The sequence below is a fragment of the Podarcis filfolensis genome, assembly GCF_964270895.1.
Source record: "Podarcis filfolensis genome assembly, chromosome: 10".
Taxonomy (NCBI): Eukaryota; Metazoa; Chordata; class Lepidosauria; order Squamata; family Lacertidae; genus Podarcis; species Podarcis filfolensis.
The window spans coordinates 9,135,252-9,153,601 of NC_139612.1; the positions used below are offsets into that span (position 1 = coordinate 9,135,252).

At 41.8% G+C, this 18,350-nt stretch overlaps 1 protein-coding gene across 3 annotated transcripts in view; it reads right to left on the bottom strand.

The window, feature by feature from the left end:
• CELSR1 (cadherin EGF LAG seven-pass G-type receptor 1) overlaps positions 1-18,350 on the bottom strand; it is a 151,893-nt gene that overhangs the window by 25,054 nt on the left and 108,489 nt on the right. For all 3 annotated transcript variants that reach the window (XM_083574842.1, XM_083574841.1, XM_083574840.1), the window contains exons 6-22: positions 18,084-18,241; positions 17,404-17,567; positions 16,440-16,565; positions 14,507-14,673; positions 13,847-14,032; positions 12,723-12,836; positions 12,094-12,268; positions 10,887-11,028; positions 10,245-10,365; positions 9,239-9,422; positions 8,493-8,594; positions 7,297-7,391; positions 5,936-6,145; positions 5,173-5,356; positions 4,292-4,435; positions 3,308-3,509; positions 2,059-2,226 (exon numbers count right to left, since the gene is read on the bottom strand). In XM_083574842.1, the coding sequence (XP_083430968.1) occupies positions 2,059-2,226; positions 3,308-3,509; positions 4,292-4,435; positions 5,173-5,356; positions 5,936-6,145; positions 7,297-7,391; positions 8,493-8,594; positions 9,239-9,422; positions 10,245-10,365; positions 10,887-11,028; positions 12,094-12,268; positions 12,723-12,836; positions 13,847-14,032; positions 14,507-14,673; positions 16,440-16,565; positions 17,404-17,567; positions 18,084-18,241 (2,642 nt within the window). The remainder of the gene's footprint in view (positions 1-2,058; positions 2,227-3,307; positions 3,510-4,291; positions 4,436-5,172; positions 5,357-5,935; positions 6,146-7,296; positions 7,392-8,492; positions 8,595-9,238; positions 9,423-10,244; positions 10,366-10,886; positions 11,029-12,093; positions 12,269-12,722; positions 12,837-13,846; positions 14,033-14,506; positions 14,674-16,439; positions 16,566-17,403; positions 17,568-18,083; positions 18,242-18,350) is intronic.

Below are 18,350 nucleotides of genomic sequence, written 5' to 3' on the forward strand. Positions count from 1 at the left end.
CTTGCCTCAACATGACAAATGTCCAAATTATATGCAGGTAGCCTAAATAAACTACGTAACCCATTCTTACTACTTTATTAGGCTTAGCTGTCTCTTTGATCTTCAAATAGTATTGAATCTTCTCTTGGTTAACACACTGTAGTAAAACTCATTATTATATGTCTCTTTCTTTATTTGATATGTATATATTTTATGCTCTTCTATTGACTGCATAAGTGTATAGCTAGTGAAAGAGCCTGCATTTCCCATGCTTTCAATATGCCATTTTGATGTATTGCATATTTTTTTGCAGAGGCGGTAATAGTTGTAATCTTAGCATACAGGAATAAAGGGCATGATCCAGAGAAAAGTGGGCACTTTAGGTCTCACTGACTGCACCTGGAGAGCAAAGCATGTGCTCAAATGTCTTCTGTTGAAATTATCAAGTTCCTGCCGAACTCAATAGCCCTCTTATCAAATGTATAGTTGCTGCTGCTCTTGTTCCCAGGCTGGTAAGAGACTGTCTAAAGTCAAGATCAGAAACTGATGGAATCAAAACTAAATTTGGCCCCAGAAGGAGTGCCACCCAGCTGCCAAATCTGTCCATCAAGTGGAGAACTGGAGGGGTGTGATGGGAATTGTGTTTCTGATAACACACCTGCCAGCACACAACCGAGAGAGATGTGAGTTAGCGCCTTGATTCTCCATCCTTCACACTCAAAGTGGGCTTCCAAGAAAACTAACTGCTCACCAGGAGTCTAAAATTTACACCCATGTGAACTGCAGAGCATTTGGCACTGCAGGCAGAAGGCTCAGGTTCCGTCTCTGGAATCTGGAAGGAGCACTGGGAATGTCCCCGGTCTGAAACCCTGCAGAGCTGCTACCAGTCAGTGGAGACAATACTGATGGACCTTGATGGACCCAGTATAAGGCAGCTTCCTATGATCCTGTCACAGTTAGCAAAGATGTAGGTGACATATGCCTCCCCCTTAGATGTAAAAATATATGGATAGGAAACCTTAGCTGCACACAACATATTACTCGGCTTATAGCCAAATCAAGGGATATTTAAAAACGGTCTTAGGTATGAGCTCCATGATTTCCATCACCACTACAGCAAGCAGGGAACCACGGCCCCGTTCCCTCTACAGCTGTGATCCCAATGGTATTCACCCCTGTCTTCCAGGTGCAATTAGCAATGGAAAAAAGTTGCCATTGGCACCAATTGGATTGCAAATTGCAGGGCTGGGAGTAGATTTCCATTGGGATGGTGGCTGGAGAGAGAGGGGGAAGTTCCTTGCATGCTGTGGTCAGCATGGAAATCACACACATACCCCTTACATTTTTGAAGCCCCTGGTTTGGCTACAAGTTATGCAATTAAATTTACACGTAGGAGGGCCCTTGCTGACATGGGAGCTCCAGCAGAACAGCCCTCTGTTGGGCTGCGTGAGCACAACATATATCGCAGACATAGGTATTTTATGCAAGCTCCCTTTTTTTCTCTTGCAAGGAAATCCTTAGAATAAACTACAATCCCACCCATAATATGGGTTTGGAAGATGAAATATAGAGAGGTCAGAGGTCTCACAGAATCCACTTCATTTCCGCCCACAGGCATGTATTTTCGATTTTTTTTTCATTACAACCAATGAAGATAACTAATGAGAGCAAGAGCAAGTTACTGATAAAGACTTGCAGACTGCCTTTGGGCCAACTTGCATCTTCTCCACTTGAGGACAGTGTGTGCGCTCTCTCTTCTTGTGCTCCCTTTAGACTCACATGATACTTGTTACAAGACGGCACACACATTTCCTCCTACTAAGCAGCCTGCCTTAATTTTAGCTAAATGCTCTGTCTGGACTTTGAGCAGAAATGTAATGGGGCATGAAAAACCTCCTCTCTCTCTCAGCACCAGGGCTAAACACTGCTCTAAGATTTACCCTTCCTGATAGAAAGTGGCAGCACGCAAGATCATCACTGACTCCTATCTCAGATTAGCTGTATGAAGAAGACCCATTAACGTTACATGTTCACATGCAATAGCAACTTTCCAAAATAATACAGATTATGAAACATACGCAGTTGAGTGATTCCAGAACACACAGACCGGTTTTGTTCTCTCCTCTGTTTCCAGCAATGCATGATCAATCATAATGGGGCTGTCCAGAAGATTTGGTAAAGATTCCCCATCTCTGTAAATTATTGCACTGGTTATTGGCGTGTTTATGATGGGCCGATTGGGTAATCTGGAAAAAAAAAAACCAGGGGAAAAACATACCATTACAGATGTGAAAACAAAGCTATAGTATTTTGCCCAGTTTCAGATGAGAGCTTTCCACTGAATTTAGATGGGTGTGGTGTCGGGAAAAAGTCTGAAGGGGTAGTTCAAATGTGTAAAGGTAAAAGGTAAAGGACCCCTGGTTGGTTAAGTCCAGTCAAAAGCGACTATGGGGTTGTGGCGCTCATCTCACTTTCAGGCCAAGGGATCTGGTGTTTGTCCACAGACAACTTTCCAGGTCATGTGGCCAGCAGGACTAAACCACTTCTGGCGCAATGGGACACCGTGACAGAAACCAGAGTGCACAGAAACGCTATTTATCTATCTGCCATAGCGGCACCTATTTATCTACTTACACTGGCATGTTTTTGAACTGCTAGGTTGGCAGGAGCTGGGACTCAGCAATGGGAGCTCACCCCATAGTGGGGATTCAAACTGCCAACCTTCTGATCGGCAAGCCCAAGAGGCTCAGTGCTTTAGACCACAGTGCCACCCACTGTGTATGCTTATCACATGTATGCTTATCATGTGATGACTGCAAGAATCAAGCGACAGCTTATGCATGTTACTGAGCCATCATAAATCAGAAATAGCCCGACATAACCTGAAACACAATATTTTTAAATGGAGTCAGGTCATATATTCTACTGCGAGACAATGAGTCATTAGAAATCAGGTGATGTACAAGCATATGTGAACCTACCCTAAGAAATCTAACAGCTTCTTACCAAAATGATATCTCTTTTAACATAGATTAATTAGATTATAATTTAGAACAACAGAGGCAGCCTTGTGGATGAATAGAGTTGTGGTCAATATTGGTCCCACTCAGAGTAAACACCCTAAAATAATGGCCAGGAATAACTTAAGTCTATTAATTTCAGTGGGTCTACTCTGAGAATTAACTTTGTTAGCTACAACCAGTAAGTTTTGAAGACATATAGTATTAAAATCGCAACACGTGATTGCTCTCAGGTAGCAAGACCTTCCCATTCCAGAATACAATAGACAAATGCTACCCAAAGCAAATGAATGAAGCTCAGTTTTACCTCAGGCTCCTTCGGTCAGGATCATAGCTCTCAGGCAGAAACTGCCCCAGGGTTCGATATACAATCACGATAGCAACCGCATGCTGCGCAGTGTCCTCTGGATGCCGACGTTTTCTTTTTGCAAGCACATTTTTGTTCTTCAAAAGCTCATCTTCCATTTTAGAAGGCAATCTAAGGTTTGAAGGCTTCATCGTAGGAAAGGCTGAAGATAAAACCAATGCCAAATTTTACTATCATGCTTTAAAGACCTAATTCTGAGCTTGCTAAATATGAAGTGATTTTAAAAGGACCCATTTATTTTTGCCTTATGAATATTGTAATTTACATAAAAACAAAACATGACTAGAGCTTTTTTTCCCTCTTCAGTTTTTCATATCAAGAAAATGGCCTTATGCTGAGCCAAACCTGGCGTGAGTTGGTATAAATGGACATGGCGATACTCAGTTAATGGACAGGCAGGGGGAAGCTGCTTCTTCTGTTTGTTGAGTGAACATTACCCATTCTCCAACCCCATATTGGGTTGTATCCAGACCTAGTCATGTTTGAAGTAGATCCATTGGCTAGCATAAATCCTGTTTACTTTCCTGGGCCTGACCCTGGGGAGGATTTTTGTTGTGAGGTATTGTTTTGTTTTGTTCTTGTTTTTTATTATGTGTGTTGAGTTTTGTTTTACTTATTTATTATTATTTATTTGATTTATATACTGCCCTTCATCGTAAGATCTCAGGGCAGTTCACAAAGTAAAATACAGGATAAAAACATAAAAGTAAGTACAAAAAAACAGCAAAACAACACCCCTCCTTCCCACAGACACATTCAAAAGGCTGCATTTTTTCCTTGTGAACTGTCCTGAGATCTATGGATGAAGGGCTGTGTACAAATTTAACAAAAACAACAACAACTGGATCCAACTGCCTTTGTCTCATAGCTGATCTGAGAATTCACATTACAGGTTTCCAAACGCCTGTAGAATAAGCATCCTACCTTTTCTATCGGAAGCTCTGAACAAAGTATCAGGAAACAAAACAGACGATTCCAAATCTCTAGGATAATCTTCTTTAATCACATCAAACCGTGGTACTTTAGCTCCCGTAAAATTAGACTTTTCAAAGATGTCAACAGCAATAACTAAACAGATAAAAAGAGCTTGCTGTAATACATTTTTCTGCCACATACAAGTCAAACATCCAGTGGTGTTTTAGTAAATGTGAGGCTTTATTAGCTTTGTAAACTACATGGATGTTGAGAAGAAATCTGGATCTATTATTGTACATCATTCACACAATGTTAATAATTTTTTTTATTAACCAACACGGACCAACACGGCTACCTATCTGTAAATGTTAATAATATAAGCCTTGGCATTAAGATAAACGACTAAGGCTGCAGTGCCTTATTCTATGCTAGTCCTACTCAGAGTAAACCCATTAGTTAATATACATTTATTTCACTGGCTCTACTCTAAGTAGAACTTAGTTGAATGCAACCCACTGAATTCAATGGGAGGAATTCAATAATAGTAGTAGTAGTAGTAGTAGTAGTAGTAGTAGTAGTAATAATAATAATAATAATAATACCCTGTCCATCTGGGCGGCTTACAGCACATAAAAAATTGTAAGACATTAGACATTTAAAAAAATCCCTATACAGTGTTGCCTTCAAGGAGTTTGCTCTGCCAGTGCAAGCATTTCTGTTTCCCTGATGGAACAATCTCCCACTCACATTGTTCTGGGGGTTCTGCTGACCTCCCCAGACCCAAAACCTTTTTAAAATTAATTAATCTAGCCAATGAATCAAATAAACATTTCAGGCCTAGGCCTGAAGCATTAGGAAGTCATATCTGATCAAGAACGACAGCTACTTACTCATGTTTGTGGTAACAGTTATGAAAGGTTTCATGTAGGTTTTTTTCATGTTCTTGGCTACGTTACTGAAATATTCCTCATAGTGTTTCAGCAAGTGTGCTGCGCCCCCCTCTGTCCTCTGGATGTGTTCCCAGTGCTCTTTGGCACGAGGGTCCAGTAGAGCACTACCTGCTTTTATGATATTCTAGGAGAAAGAAAGGGGAAAATGCTAAACACAAAATGGAAGAACAATACTTCCTGTCCCACCCAAAATAACTAATATTGTTGCTACAGGTAAACATGCAAATGAAACAATGCAGACATGTCTTGCTGTAGTCTTGCTTAAAGATTTTTTTTGGGGGGGGGAATGTACCGAGGCTGTTTTATTGTAAGTATTTCACATGATCCAAGATTTATAAAAGCAACAATAGAAAAATAACATAAAATCCCAGGCTCTATAAAATAGGGAAATAGCTATCTGCATTTGTTTTCAAGTGAAATGCATTTACAAGAGATTTGTCTGTTCTGTGACTTTTCTACACGGCAGTTATTTCGGGGACTAGACGATGCATGCATCCAGTACATCCTACTCAAAGCCTTCGCAAAGTCTCACTCTTCAGAAACACTTAAAGGATCACCGTATGCTGTGCAGTTTCCGCAGCCAACTTTGTGATGTCTCCTTGCAGGACGTGGGTAGGACTGTGGTATGGAACACATCTGCGCTATTTCTGGAGCTAAAGTGGCGTAGCCCAAGTTTTCTCAGTATCAGTTCAGCATTTCTTACCTCATTGAAATCCACATCCCTCGTTGCAGCTAGATCAAACCCCTGCTGCTCACTTTCATACTGCAGCACCCTGAGCATCATCTGGTAGGCGGTCCGAATGTCATTCCCATAGAAGGATCCCGTGTGGTTGGTGGCATTCTGGAGCACTTTGGCTATGCGCACTGACTTGTCGCCGTCCATGTTGGTCTCGTTTCGGATAAGCTTTTCATTCTGAAGACCCAAAACAACAAGGGCTCCAACTTAGCAAGCAAACTCCACCTCTCTTCCATGTCAAAGGGCTTAATGGGATGCTGATTCCCCAAGTGTGTAGATTTACATGCAGCGCAGTGAGAAACTGACGCCTGCACTTGGGCATATTGAAACACACTCCGCTCACAGCACATGCAGACTGTCATGTGATCAGGTATATGTGTGTGTTTGTGGGTGCACATCTGTATACATGTAAGAGGATACTTATGAGCCCAACACTTATTCCTGTGTTCCACCATGTGTACTGCCTGCCTAAACACTGAAAGACCATGTGAACCAGCTCTTGGTGGCCTCTGCATAATCTCAGATACAGAATCTGCACATACACAACCCAACAATCAAAAGCTTAAACTCCACCAGAGGAAATACTAGTGTTCCTACCCGGTTTACATAATTAATGCTCTGAGCATATTCTGTGTGGCAGAGAAAAAGCACTTCCTGCTTGGTTCCAGTTTGAATAGGAGCGTTAAAAGTTTCTGTAGCAGTAGCAGCAGGCAGGACACGTGAACGCTCAGAGAACTCTAAAGCGAGTAACAGTCATAGGTAAAGAATTGGGTTTTCTCTCTCTTTGTGACACACCTGTAATCCCATGTAGGAATGTGCAGTTCTCACCCTGTGGGCATAGCAGTTACTCGGCAACGATTTCCAGCAATATTAAAGGGCAACTATGACTACAACACGCGGGACGCGGGTGGCGCTGTGGGTAAAAACCTCAGTGCCTAGGACTTGCCGATCGCATGGTTGGCGGTTGCAATCCCCGCGGCGGGGTGAGCTCCCATCTTTCGGTCCCAGCTCCTGCCCACCTAGCAGTTCGAAAGCACCCCTAAGTGCAAGTAGATAAATAGGTACCGCTTTATAGCGGGAAGGTGAACGGCGTTTCCGTGTGCTGCGCTGGTGCTGACTCGCCAGAGCAGCTTCGTCACGCTGGCCACGTGACCCGGAAGTGTCTCCAGACAGCGCTGGCCCCCGGCCTCTTAAGTGAGATGGGCACACAACCCTAGAGTCGGACACGACTGGCCCGTGCGGGCAGGGGTACCTTTACCTTTACTATGACTACAACACAATGCACAAGTCAGCAGACATTCGGTTCTTCCAAAGCATCCTGTACTTACCATGATTTTCAGATCCACAAAGGCAAGGGTAGTACAGTTGAAAAGTTCGGGAGGGAGCCAGCCTTTCTCGCTGTTACAGTGACGAACAGCATTTCCTTAAAAAGAAAATGTGTTTGTGACAGAGACAATAGTTGACGGCCATTTGCCACATTTAAAACTACAAATGTTGAGCTTTGGGTTATCTTAAAGAAGAGTATTTATTGTAACTTAGAAGGCAGAATGGGCAGGGACACAGAGGGGCAGATTTCATGCCACATCTACAGTCCTGCCAGACTGTGGGGCGGTGGCACTTTCCCCACCTATTTTCTGTGGCAGCTCCAAAGTAGCACAGAACTTGGGGCTGGGCCAGCTCTGGATCTAGCAGATCCACAGTCAGGCCTGCCCTGTGTCCAAACATCCAGCAGAGGACTGGCCTCTCTTGGTGAAAACTCCACCAACAGAACCTGGTGGAGCGACACTTCCACTGAATCCAACTCCTACCATCAGCACAGATCAAGGGTTAGAACTGCTGTGTCTAGAATAAAAACTTGGGTATCAGGAACTGTTAGAAATATTACAGGTGTTCTAAGGCATAATTCTCTATCAGTGACCAGGGGTTTGTCTGTCCATTATTTACCATTTAAATTACATACACATCACAATGGAAAACATGCAGTGATATTGCAGAATGAAGGCGAATATATCAACTATATTTTCAGTACAAGGTTTTTTCTTTTCCCATATTGCAGGGCTGGCCAACTCCCAAGACACTGCGATCTACTCTGCCAGTTAAAAACTGGCAGTGATCTACCCCCTTTTGGGGGGTTCGGGTCAAAGTTGTTGAGTTTTTTCAGGGAGGAGGTAAAATGTTGAGCTTTTTTTAGGGGAGCGACAGTTGTTCAGCTTCTTTGGGGTAAGCCAATGATCTACCAGTGATCAACCGCAGACGTCCAGTGATCTACCAGTAGATCACGATCTACCTGTCGGACATGCCTGCCATATTACAACCATTTCATGATTTTTAACGTTCTACCTCCCATTGTGTTACTTAAAAAAAATGTATTCTTAATAGTTTCATGTTGATTAAACTTTGTCTATGCTATGCAGTTTCTTGTCTTCAGACTCTAATAATACACTCTGTGTGCAACAAAGTTTTAGAATCTCACACCCCCCCGATGCTACAATAACACTTTCAACATGTTAGCGGCAGTACTTACCTGTTGATCCCTTGGGACAGGGCACTGCAGCAGGCAGTCCAAATTTGGTCTGTGGCCACCATATGCCAGCTTCAAATGCTTTGGGGCATCCATTGTAAACCACTATGTAAGGTGGAAGGGAAAGAAAACATTTCTTTTTCTGATAATATAATAGCACTTAAGTTATAACAGAAGGGATTCTGCTTTGCTGAGGACAAACATTCAGACATTCTTAGTTCTATTCTGGACTTTGAAAATAGGAGGAGAGGGTATTCATAAAACATGTCAATCGTCAGTTTTCAGTTTCAGTAGAAGCAAAGGATAAAGCAGCTTCTCATAAGATGCTGTAAGGTTTGTACATGCTTAAACTAGCAAGCTCATCTGAGAAGTTTCTACAAGAGATGTAGAAGGAGATCTGAACAAAGCAGTGGGCAATTTGTTCTGCAGAAAAAGCCTCCTTTGGAAAGGCAGTTAGTCACAGCTATTTGGAATATTCTGTTTACATTAAATTTGCCCACTGCCAGGATTCTCTTTTCTCTGAAATTCCGTTTAACAATTTATTTTATTTATTACAGAAATCTTTCTATTGCCCTTCAATTGAAAAAAATAATTATAGGATGCTTTACATAAGAGGAAAACATAGCAAGAATGAAAATGCAGGTGAAACAAATCAAAACAACAAAAAGATGCAAAGATGAAAACGGATTTTAAGAGTCAGGGTTAAAATTAAGTCTAAAATGGTCTGGTGCTGAGGTATGTATAGGTACCTTCACAACCGTGAACAGTAACTTCAGCAAAGGGATTATCACAGCGATTGCACTGTCGCCCAATCACTCCTGGCTTACAGGGACACTGCCCTGTTTCTAGGTCACAGGTGCGAGTGTGGGAACCAGAAGGGAAACAGTCACATGGGTAACAGCGGTCACTGCTCTGTGGTCTGTAATGGTTTGCCTGGAAAAAGAGAGAGGCTTGAGAGGTGCTTGCAAATCAAGGATATGAGCAATGGGTAGAATTCACACTTCAATGCGATTTAAAGATTATCTCAGGTAAAGGAACATTCATCCTCAGTAAAAGGATGCTTAAAGTTGAGCGGAGAAAACTAGCCAAACAATCTAGACCTGAGAAGGTTGGTTTCAAAATACAGAGATGCACTTCTGAACCACAGTTTCCCCTCAAGTTTGAATGACTACTTAACAGTTTTGGACAAAACAAGGGCTGTCAAGTACTCTGCATGTTTCATCCCTTTTAAATAAAATATTCCCTTTCTATGTGTGTATTGGAGGCAGAAACGTGTTCGAAGTGAACAACATTTCTGAAGTAACTACATGTTTTTACTTCAACAAATTATATACATGTGGCAAGAAGTTGTGACTAGTTCAAGCATGTGTATGCATGTATATGCAAAAGAGCTTGTGAGAGACCCAACTGGAGAAATTCTTCAAAGCTTATTCTGCATACTCTTAATTAATAATGTGCAGAAGGTGCTAAGTTTATTGCCGACTGAAAGTAGGTGTCTGCAGCTTGTCACAGCCAGCCCAAACAAAAATATAACCCTGTACAAGTTCACTTGGCCAATTCTCAGGTTGGCCAAATGTTTTTCTTCTTTTCCTTCTTGAAATGTAGCTATTGAAGCCAGCTTCATGGAAAGCAATATAGAAGGCTTGCAGAAATGATAGATAACATCAACACAACTGCTTCATTCTGAATTGCAGTTATTTGTTATGCTTTAGCTTGAACTTTAGTTCCACATGAAGTGAGCAATCTTTTGCTTACCTTACACCGACATATTCCATTAGTCTTATTGCAGTCAGGATCAAATCCCTTACTGATCTCACAGTTACATGGCCCGCAAATGGGATTTCCCCACCAACCTCTAGGACAAGGCAAATCAATTCTACAAAGAAGGTGGAAAATATATTTAATGTTCAACTTTGGAGCTACAAAAAAACTAAAAGATCTCTTCTACTGAAACCAATGAGGCATAGTTTGCCAAGTTACAGAAAATGGGAGGGAAAGTGGGTGAAAAAAAATTATTACTGAATAAAAATTATGGTGGCACTTGTTATATAGCACTTGATGTGGAATTTGTTACAAATATGCACCTTTTGCACATTTTCTACATGATAAAAATAAAGGAAAATTCTATTTTGAATAAGGCAGACCATTGATTGGACTGATAATAAGGTAGCCCCTCCTCATTTCTTTATATGAATACAAGGGATTTGGGGGAGGGGGACAGAGTAGGAATAATAATAATAATAATAATAATAATAATAATAATTTATTATTTATACCCCACCCATCTGGCTGAGTTTCCCCAGCCACTCAGGGCGGCTCCCAATCAAGTGTTAAAAACAGTTCAGCATTAAATATTAAAAAAGGAAGGCTAAGAATTAGCCAGTGTCATTTGCTTACTTGCTTTCACAATATTGCCCATAATAGCTTTGCCCACATTCACAGGTGTATCCATGAGAAGAGCTTGGCTTATGGACACAGGTAGAGACATGCTCACATGGGTTCAGGCTACACACGTCAACACATTCTGTCCCAAAGTACCCTGAGGAGACAAGGTTATAGACATATAGCAACTGCTTTGTAATTTATGGCCTGTGCATCTCAGGAAAGCAATCTATTTTATTCTTCTGCGCTAATAGCACCTCTTTGGTTATCAGGAAATTTATCTCCTCCTGCAATACACTGTCTAGAGAGATTACTGTTAACAGCACTGTAAGGTTATACTTTTCTTAAAAGTTGGGATCATATTTAGGAGCAATTTCCGCCCACACACACATTTTTTCCCCTTTTTTTGCTTAAGGCATTAATTAAAAATATAGGGTTGGGCAGAGGAACCCTTTTGCCCAATTCAACACATACACACCCCAGTGCAAGAGAGTTTGGGTTGCAGTCTTACCTCTGAATTAAACGTGCATTAACTCAATATCATTTTGCAGGTTGAGGGCCGAGGAACACCTCTGCCTAGTCTACTGTCCCACCTAGCCCAGTGCAAAAATGGTGTGGATTGCAGCCTTATTTCTGAAGCACACCTTGGCTCAGATTCAGTTATGTAGTTTGAACTTCAAAGTCAAACCCAGTTTGAAAGAAACTGGCTTGCATAAAGACAGGGAGGATATTAAAACATTTTGAAAATTGAAACCATTTTTTTGTAATCTAAACAAATCAAATCTGTTTTGCTTTTTCATCACATATTTAACTCTCTGATTATTTTCAAGCTCGTGTCAATCTTTCATTTTTCTCCTGAAAATCCCGTTCTGCAGCAAGGAGAAACCTTTCAAAATTCTGCAAACTAAAACAAATGGACATTTAACAGGTCTTTTAAAATGCAGCTTTTAAAAAAATGACGTTGCAGAAGAATTTGCATTTCGGGTAGGATGCTTTTCTCCTCCAAGAGAAGGCATTCAAAATGAGTTCACGAGGATAATGGAGAGCAACAGGGTACCATCCACAACTATGATGGGTGCTTGCTATTCTTGATTTTTATGGGATTATGAGCATGAATTTCTGCAACTGTTGCCAACTTCTTCAAGAACGTTCATAACCACAGAATTCGATAATCCCCCCAGGCTCTCATTACTATGAATAGTGTGCTTGAAGCCATTATTACCTGGATCACAGACACATGAATAGCTGTCCCAGTCATCACTACAATAGCTGTGCTGGGGACAAGGGTTAGAATCACAGGGATTGTCCACTTCACAGCCTTCCTTGACATTAATCTTGATTGCCTGCTTCATGTTCAAAGTCGCTACATTGGTGGACGTTTCCCCCATTCTCACTCCCTGAAAAAGGAGTGAAGGAACATAAACAATGGTAACATCCAACTAGTGCCCCAGCTTTAACAGTGTTAAAATGGCAGAACAGTATGCCTCCCCCCCCCTAAAAAAAATAATTCCAGATCAGTCATGGAGAGCTAATGAACTGGAAACCATACTTCTGGTGTTAAAAGCAAGCAAAACCAACAAACCACTGGATGCCACCCTGACACAATACGCTTAATTAAAATCAAATGGATCTGGGGACACAGTTATGTGCTTAAAGTCTCATTAATTTAAATGGGACTTAAGCTCATTGTCCTCATAATTGCCAACTAAGTGTTCAGTGTTTAAAAGAGATGCAGAAAAACAAATGAATACCACCCCTTTTTGCCCTCTACCCCAAATCGGCCCATTCCCAGAGGAGATGAAAATGCTTCTCATGGGTAAACATCCCCTCGTTACTTATTTCAGCTCTCACCTGGAGACAACCATAGAAGCCTTGCTGAACAGAGACTTGATCTCCAGAGACGCCTCCTACAATAATGCTTTTCATTTTAAGTCCAGGCAGCTGATTTCCAATCTGTACAGTGCTCTGAAATGAAGAACATAGCAAAGGAGATTGCCACTTCTTTATACATTCTCGGTTACAATATTTCACTGATATAGGGGACGTAATCAACAATAAACTTAAAGCGGTAATGGAAGCTGTTCGTGTTCTGCTTCAACAAGGAAGCATTTCCAAGAGGTAAAATGCCTTTTCTCCGTCAATTCAACTACAGGACAGCCAGTTCAGTTAGTCTTCTCTCTCTCTTTCTGTGTGTGTGTGTGTGTGTGTGTGTGTGTGTGTGTGTTCTGCAGCCAGGAAGGGATAAAAATCATTTGGTGCTAAAAAATTCTTATGGGCTCCGATGTGTGATATGTGGGTTTTGGAAAAGTTGCAAAATCTAGCTTATTATAACTACAGAGACCATGTTATCCTTCATGCACCACTGGAGGAAAATGGGTTCTTTTGAAAATGATTTTTATTGAAAGGTTTTCATGGATAGCAAAGGTACAGTGGTACCTCAGAAGTCGAACGGAATCCATTCCGGAAGTCCGTTCAACTTCCAAAACGTTCAGAAACCAAGGTGCAGCTTCCAATTGGCTGTAGGAAGCTCCTGCAGCCAATTGGAAGACGCGTAAGCCACGTGGGATGTTTGGTTCCAAAGAATGTTCGCAAACTGGAACACTCACTTCCGGGTTTGCAGCGTTTGGGAGCCAAATGTTTGACTCGCAAGGCGTTCAGGATCCAAGGTCCGACTGTACACATAACATCTCTGTTTTCAGTTCACGCAGTCCTATCTGCAGGCGAGTTACATTTGGTGTGAGACATTGCTATCATAGGCTTTGTGAGGTTGGGGGTGAGGAGAAAGATATGGGGAATGAGAAGTGGGGCAAGGAAGGGGGGTAACGATGGAAAAACAGGTTCTTGAACCCATTATAGACGTAAGGTAGAACAACTGGGCCTTGGTATAGTTCACAGTTATGCCGCCATATTGTATTACTAACAGTTGCTCATTCTGGTCTCATGTTTATGCTGAAAGGTTACTGATGCCACCTCACCTGATACATCCCATAATCCAAGGATACAACAGCCAGGTACTTGATGTCTTTGCCATCTTTTGCACTCTTCAGTTCTATTAGCACATGATGCCACTCGCCATCACTGATTCGGGACTGAGTCATCCGCAAACTAGCCACCTGGTTCAGTCCATCGTAGACTTCAAATACCACATATCTGTTCAGTATCTGTTGAAAACATTAACTTCGGTTCATTGCTGGAAAAAACGGGTTCTATTTCAATCCCTTGTCATGTACTAGTAACGATACCTGCAGTCTGCATAGTTTGCACGTTCACCTGGGCTGTAAAGTCTGCAGCAAACCAAAGGTTGTGCATTCCAGACTATCCTATTATTTGTTTTTAAATATATATTGAGAAATATTTGTATCAATAGTCTGCCTTCCATTTGAATGCAATCTATTATTTTCTATCAGAAACGTCTGTTTATGGCAAATGGATTGATCAGTGCTGTAGCATTTAATTTCTCCTACCTGTTTGTTCTAGACTTATGAACATAAACTGCTATCTGAAGTAAACATACTAGGGAATAAGCCTCACTAGATGCTGTTGGAGCTGCTTCTGAGCAAACATCTATTGGACTGTGCTTTATGACTAAGTACAGTATACATATTTAAGTTTGGTGCTGTGTTGAACCAATCTACCTGAATGTTGATCTTGGACGAGACCCCTGCATTTGCTTGCATCAACATGCCATTAACCTTGCGCGTTCTAAACATGAGACCAATGTACCATGGCACAGAAATAGTGATATCAAGATCACTCCAGATGATGATGCTTTCTCCAGTGAAACGTTGAGGGAAAGGCATTACTGCAACATTGGATAAAAAGAAAACAAAACAAAAGGCAGAACTTTCATTGAAAGTTTTGAATTGGAGTGGGGGGACACACACACACCACATAATTATTTTTCAGGACATTCTCAGTTGCACTGGCATAAATCAAAGCATGGCACTCCTAAGTGTGGCTGGCTGAGACTGTGCTCAGGACATCTCTTCCATGGAAAGTGGGATGTGGATAGACATGCTAGTGGATATTTGCCTGGAAGCACACAAATCCAGGTGGGCATTGTTGAGTAAATTAAGGGCAAGTTGCAGTACTCAAGTGGTTTGGCTCTGGCAAAGAATTAGTGTCTACACTTTAAAGATAGCGAACTAATGGTCTTCACATGTTGAATTACGGCTTCCAAGTGGTCTATTATGGGGCTTTAAATGTATGTGCCATGATAGCCAACACTTCCCCTCAGTTTGGAGAAACACACTGCATCAACTATCAGTGGAAATCAATATCAACTAAGAAAGAGCAGATACAGCAGGCGCTTGTATGGCAGTATATAGATTGCAACCCTTTCGGAGCAGCTGATCTGTATATCGTCCTTAAATCCACATAAATGTTTAAAAGCTTTCGCCAGTCTGAAGCAACAAACCCTACAGCAAGCTTGCCGCAGAATAGATTCGTTCACTGCATAACAGGCATGCTGAGCTCAGCTATATGTGTAAAAAAAAAGCATCATTTCTAATATCAACTTTATAAACACAAGGTAACTAAACCCAGCTTGAATTTTATGGTTCAGATTTTCAACAGCAGTATGGGTCTGTCAAGCTCTACTCTCTAGGCTGTAGTAGACATGCCATCTTATGTATCATGGCCTACCAGATGGTTAATAAACTTCATTTTCATGGCCCCAGGTGAGCCTCAAAAAGGTGTGTGTGTGTTTTTATAAAAGACCTGGTAGACTAAAACACATGGTTGGTGTGTCATGAACATCCCAGGGCCTATATATTTGACACATGGTTCTCCAAAGTATTTGGCATTCAGCAGCCATCGTCCCCCCCCCCCCGCACACTTCCAATGTTTGCTTCACCTTGGTCATAAATTGCTAAGAGTTCCCTTTTATTGACATTACTTATTTCCCCTTATGCATATTTCTCCCCACAGATATGTTACGGGAAACAAGTAATTGATCTGGGGCCTCCTGACAATAAAATGAATCCAATGTTTTTCTAAGGAGATTTTTTTTTTTTTGGCAGGAAAATCGGTTTACACAGGGATACAGAGCTATGTCTCTGCTCCAAGTGCATTTTATGGGAAGGTAACGCGAAAGGGGACTAATAACCTGCTACTTAACATGAGTCAAATAGGTTCTGACTCAAATCGTGATTAGATATTAACACGCCATCAAAATGTATTTTTGAGTTCATTAGTTTTACAGGAGGAAACCTGTGGCTTAATGTTCCTTTTTTTAAAAAAAAAATATTATTGCAACAAAGCTCTAGATCCTTTTTCCTAAGTTTGAAAAAAAGGTGTGGCTGTACACAGTTTTATTTATACTAGGACAATATAACAGAACCACACACACTACCCACCCTATTACATGCATTTGTGGACTCTCCTTCCTCGGAGGTTTGTAAGCAGAAGTTGGCTGGCCACCTGTCATGGATGCTGTGATTCTACGAAAGCACCTAATGGGCCAAAATACAAGGCTGAGGGCCCAGAAGCTGCCCTGTAGCAATTCATATTTGTTCATATATTATGGGATGTTTTACATGTAAAAGGGAAAACGGACAAATTGCTCACCTTGCTCACAGTTCTTCCCTCCATACTGCAGGGGACACTCACAGGCGTAGGTGTTCCATTTGTTCACACAGGTGCCTCCATTCTGACACCAGTTGGTGGTGCAGTAATTCTTCTGAGCTAAACAGCCTGGCATTCCAAAAGAATCGGTTTAGCCCTCCACTTGTTTAGCATTCTACCGACCCCCATGCTAAGAACAAGCTACGATTAATCTCATTGTTAGCTTTCTGAATGGCTGCAACTATACACAGTAATCCAGGGGAGCGGGCGGGGGGGGGGGGGTGCTGCTGCTATGAGTTATGCAGATACTGTGCAGCTTCCTTACCCCTAAGTGTAGCACTGCTGGAGAACTTTGAAACTTCTGGGGAGTTTTTAAAAAGCAGTTTATTCGTGCAAAAAGCAAACTGTCACTGGAAGCTCCGCAGCTTGCACACAAGCCCTTGCGGGCACCCAAAAGTTTGTCTGGATTGTGACTCTTGGAAGTTAAGGAACTCAAAGATGCAATATCACCATCAGTGAGTGCATTAAATAATTCGCAGCGTGACATGACCTCCCCTTCTTTTCAGTGCAGGGGGTCTACCCAGGATACAGACTCTTCTTTCTCAGATTACTGAAACTGTATTGCAACAAAGGTCACCTTTGAAATCCAGTTCTTGTCACTTACCCTGCAGGGTAAGTGGGGTACATGTGACCCTTCAGACACTGTTGGACTCCAGTTCCCGTCAGTCCCAGTCAGCATAGCCAATGGTCAGGAATGAAGGGAGTTATCATCCAACAAGTGCCGGTACTCACCAGCAAGCAGAGGGAGAGGGCAGCGCATAGGGGAGGGGCCTGACGCCAAGGCTGGGCAGTGAGGGTGGGGTAGCTGCTTGATGCTCCCTTACCCACCCACCTACTGGGATATTACTCCTCAATGAAACAAAACCACATTTGTTCTGTTTTCGTCCCTGCAATATTGAGTTTATACCTGCAAGAGTGCCATTGTTGGCTATAAAACTGGCCATGTCAACTGGCTTGCTGTCAATGGAGAGGTTCCTCATACATCCAACAAACTGTCTGTTGTGCACAGGAAAATCTTCAGGCAAGTTTGGAACTCCTCCAAGGAGCAAAGGGCCAGTTAGATCCAAAGACCTTAAGAAATCAGAAACCCAAAGACATTTAGAAATCAGGTATCAGAAAATCCCCCCACAATGGCTTTTGAGTGGTGGGCAGGGGCCACCCACCTGTCAATCATATAATACTGAATTTGGCTTGCAAGGCTGCTCGTGATAAGGACTGAAATTTTAGATTGTCAGCCTGCAGGGCTATGTTCTGTCCCCTCACCCGTGTATTTTCTTTTAGATTCTATTATTTTATACCCTACAGTGCTTTTTAGGTATGTAAAAACTATGATAACAACAGTTGTCTGGCCAATAGGAGAGACTGCATCTAAAATAATTATTCTCTCCAATCTCAAATGTACTTGGAATAAATCATCTAGTGAGTTCAACACAAATAAAAACTCTTTCTTAGCACAGTCACATTTGAAAGTGCACTTGCATATGACAGTGACCCATCTTAAGCATACCTAAGAGATAAGGAGAAGGTCTTTCAAGATACGTGGTTTATATCATTTGTGAACAATAACATTTTTTTAAAGCGTCTTACTTTTTGGAGCCTGTCTGCGTTCCCTGAGCAGCACACGAGTAGTTTCCAATAAAACTTCCGAAACGAACAGCGACTGTAGTATCGCAATCATCCACTGTTACGACTGCCACCTTCTCCCCTGAAGGTCCATGAGGAATACCTAATCTTCCTATGTTGGGCTTCCGAACCAAACAGATAACAACAACAACAGTGAGAAAGGAACTGTCAGCAAACCTGCAAACATTTAATACAAGGGGGGGGGAGAGCTATTAATGCAATTATTTCCCA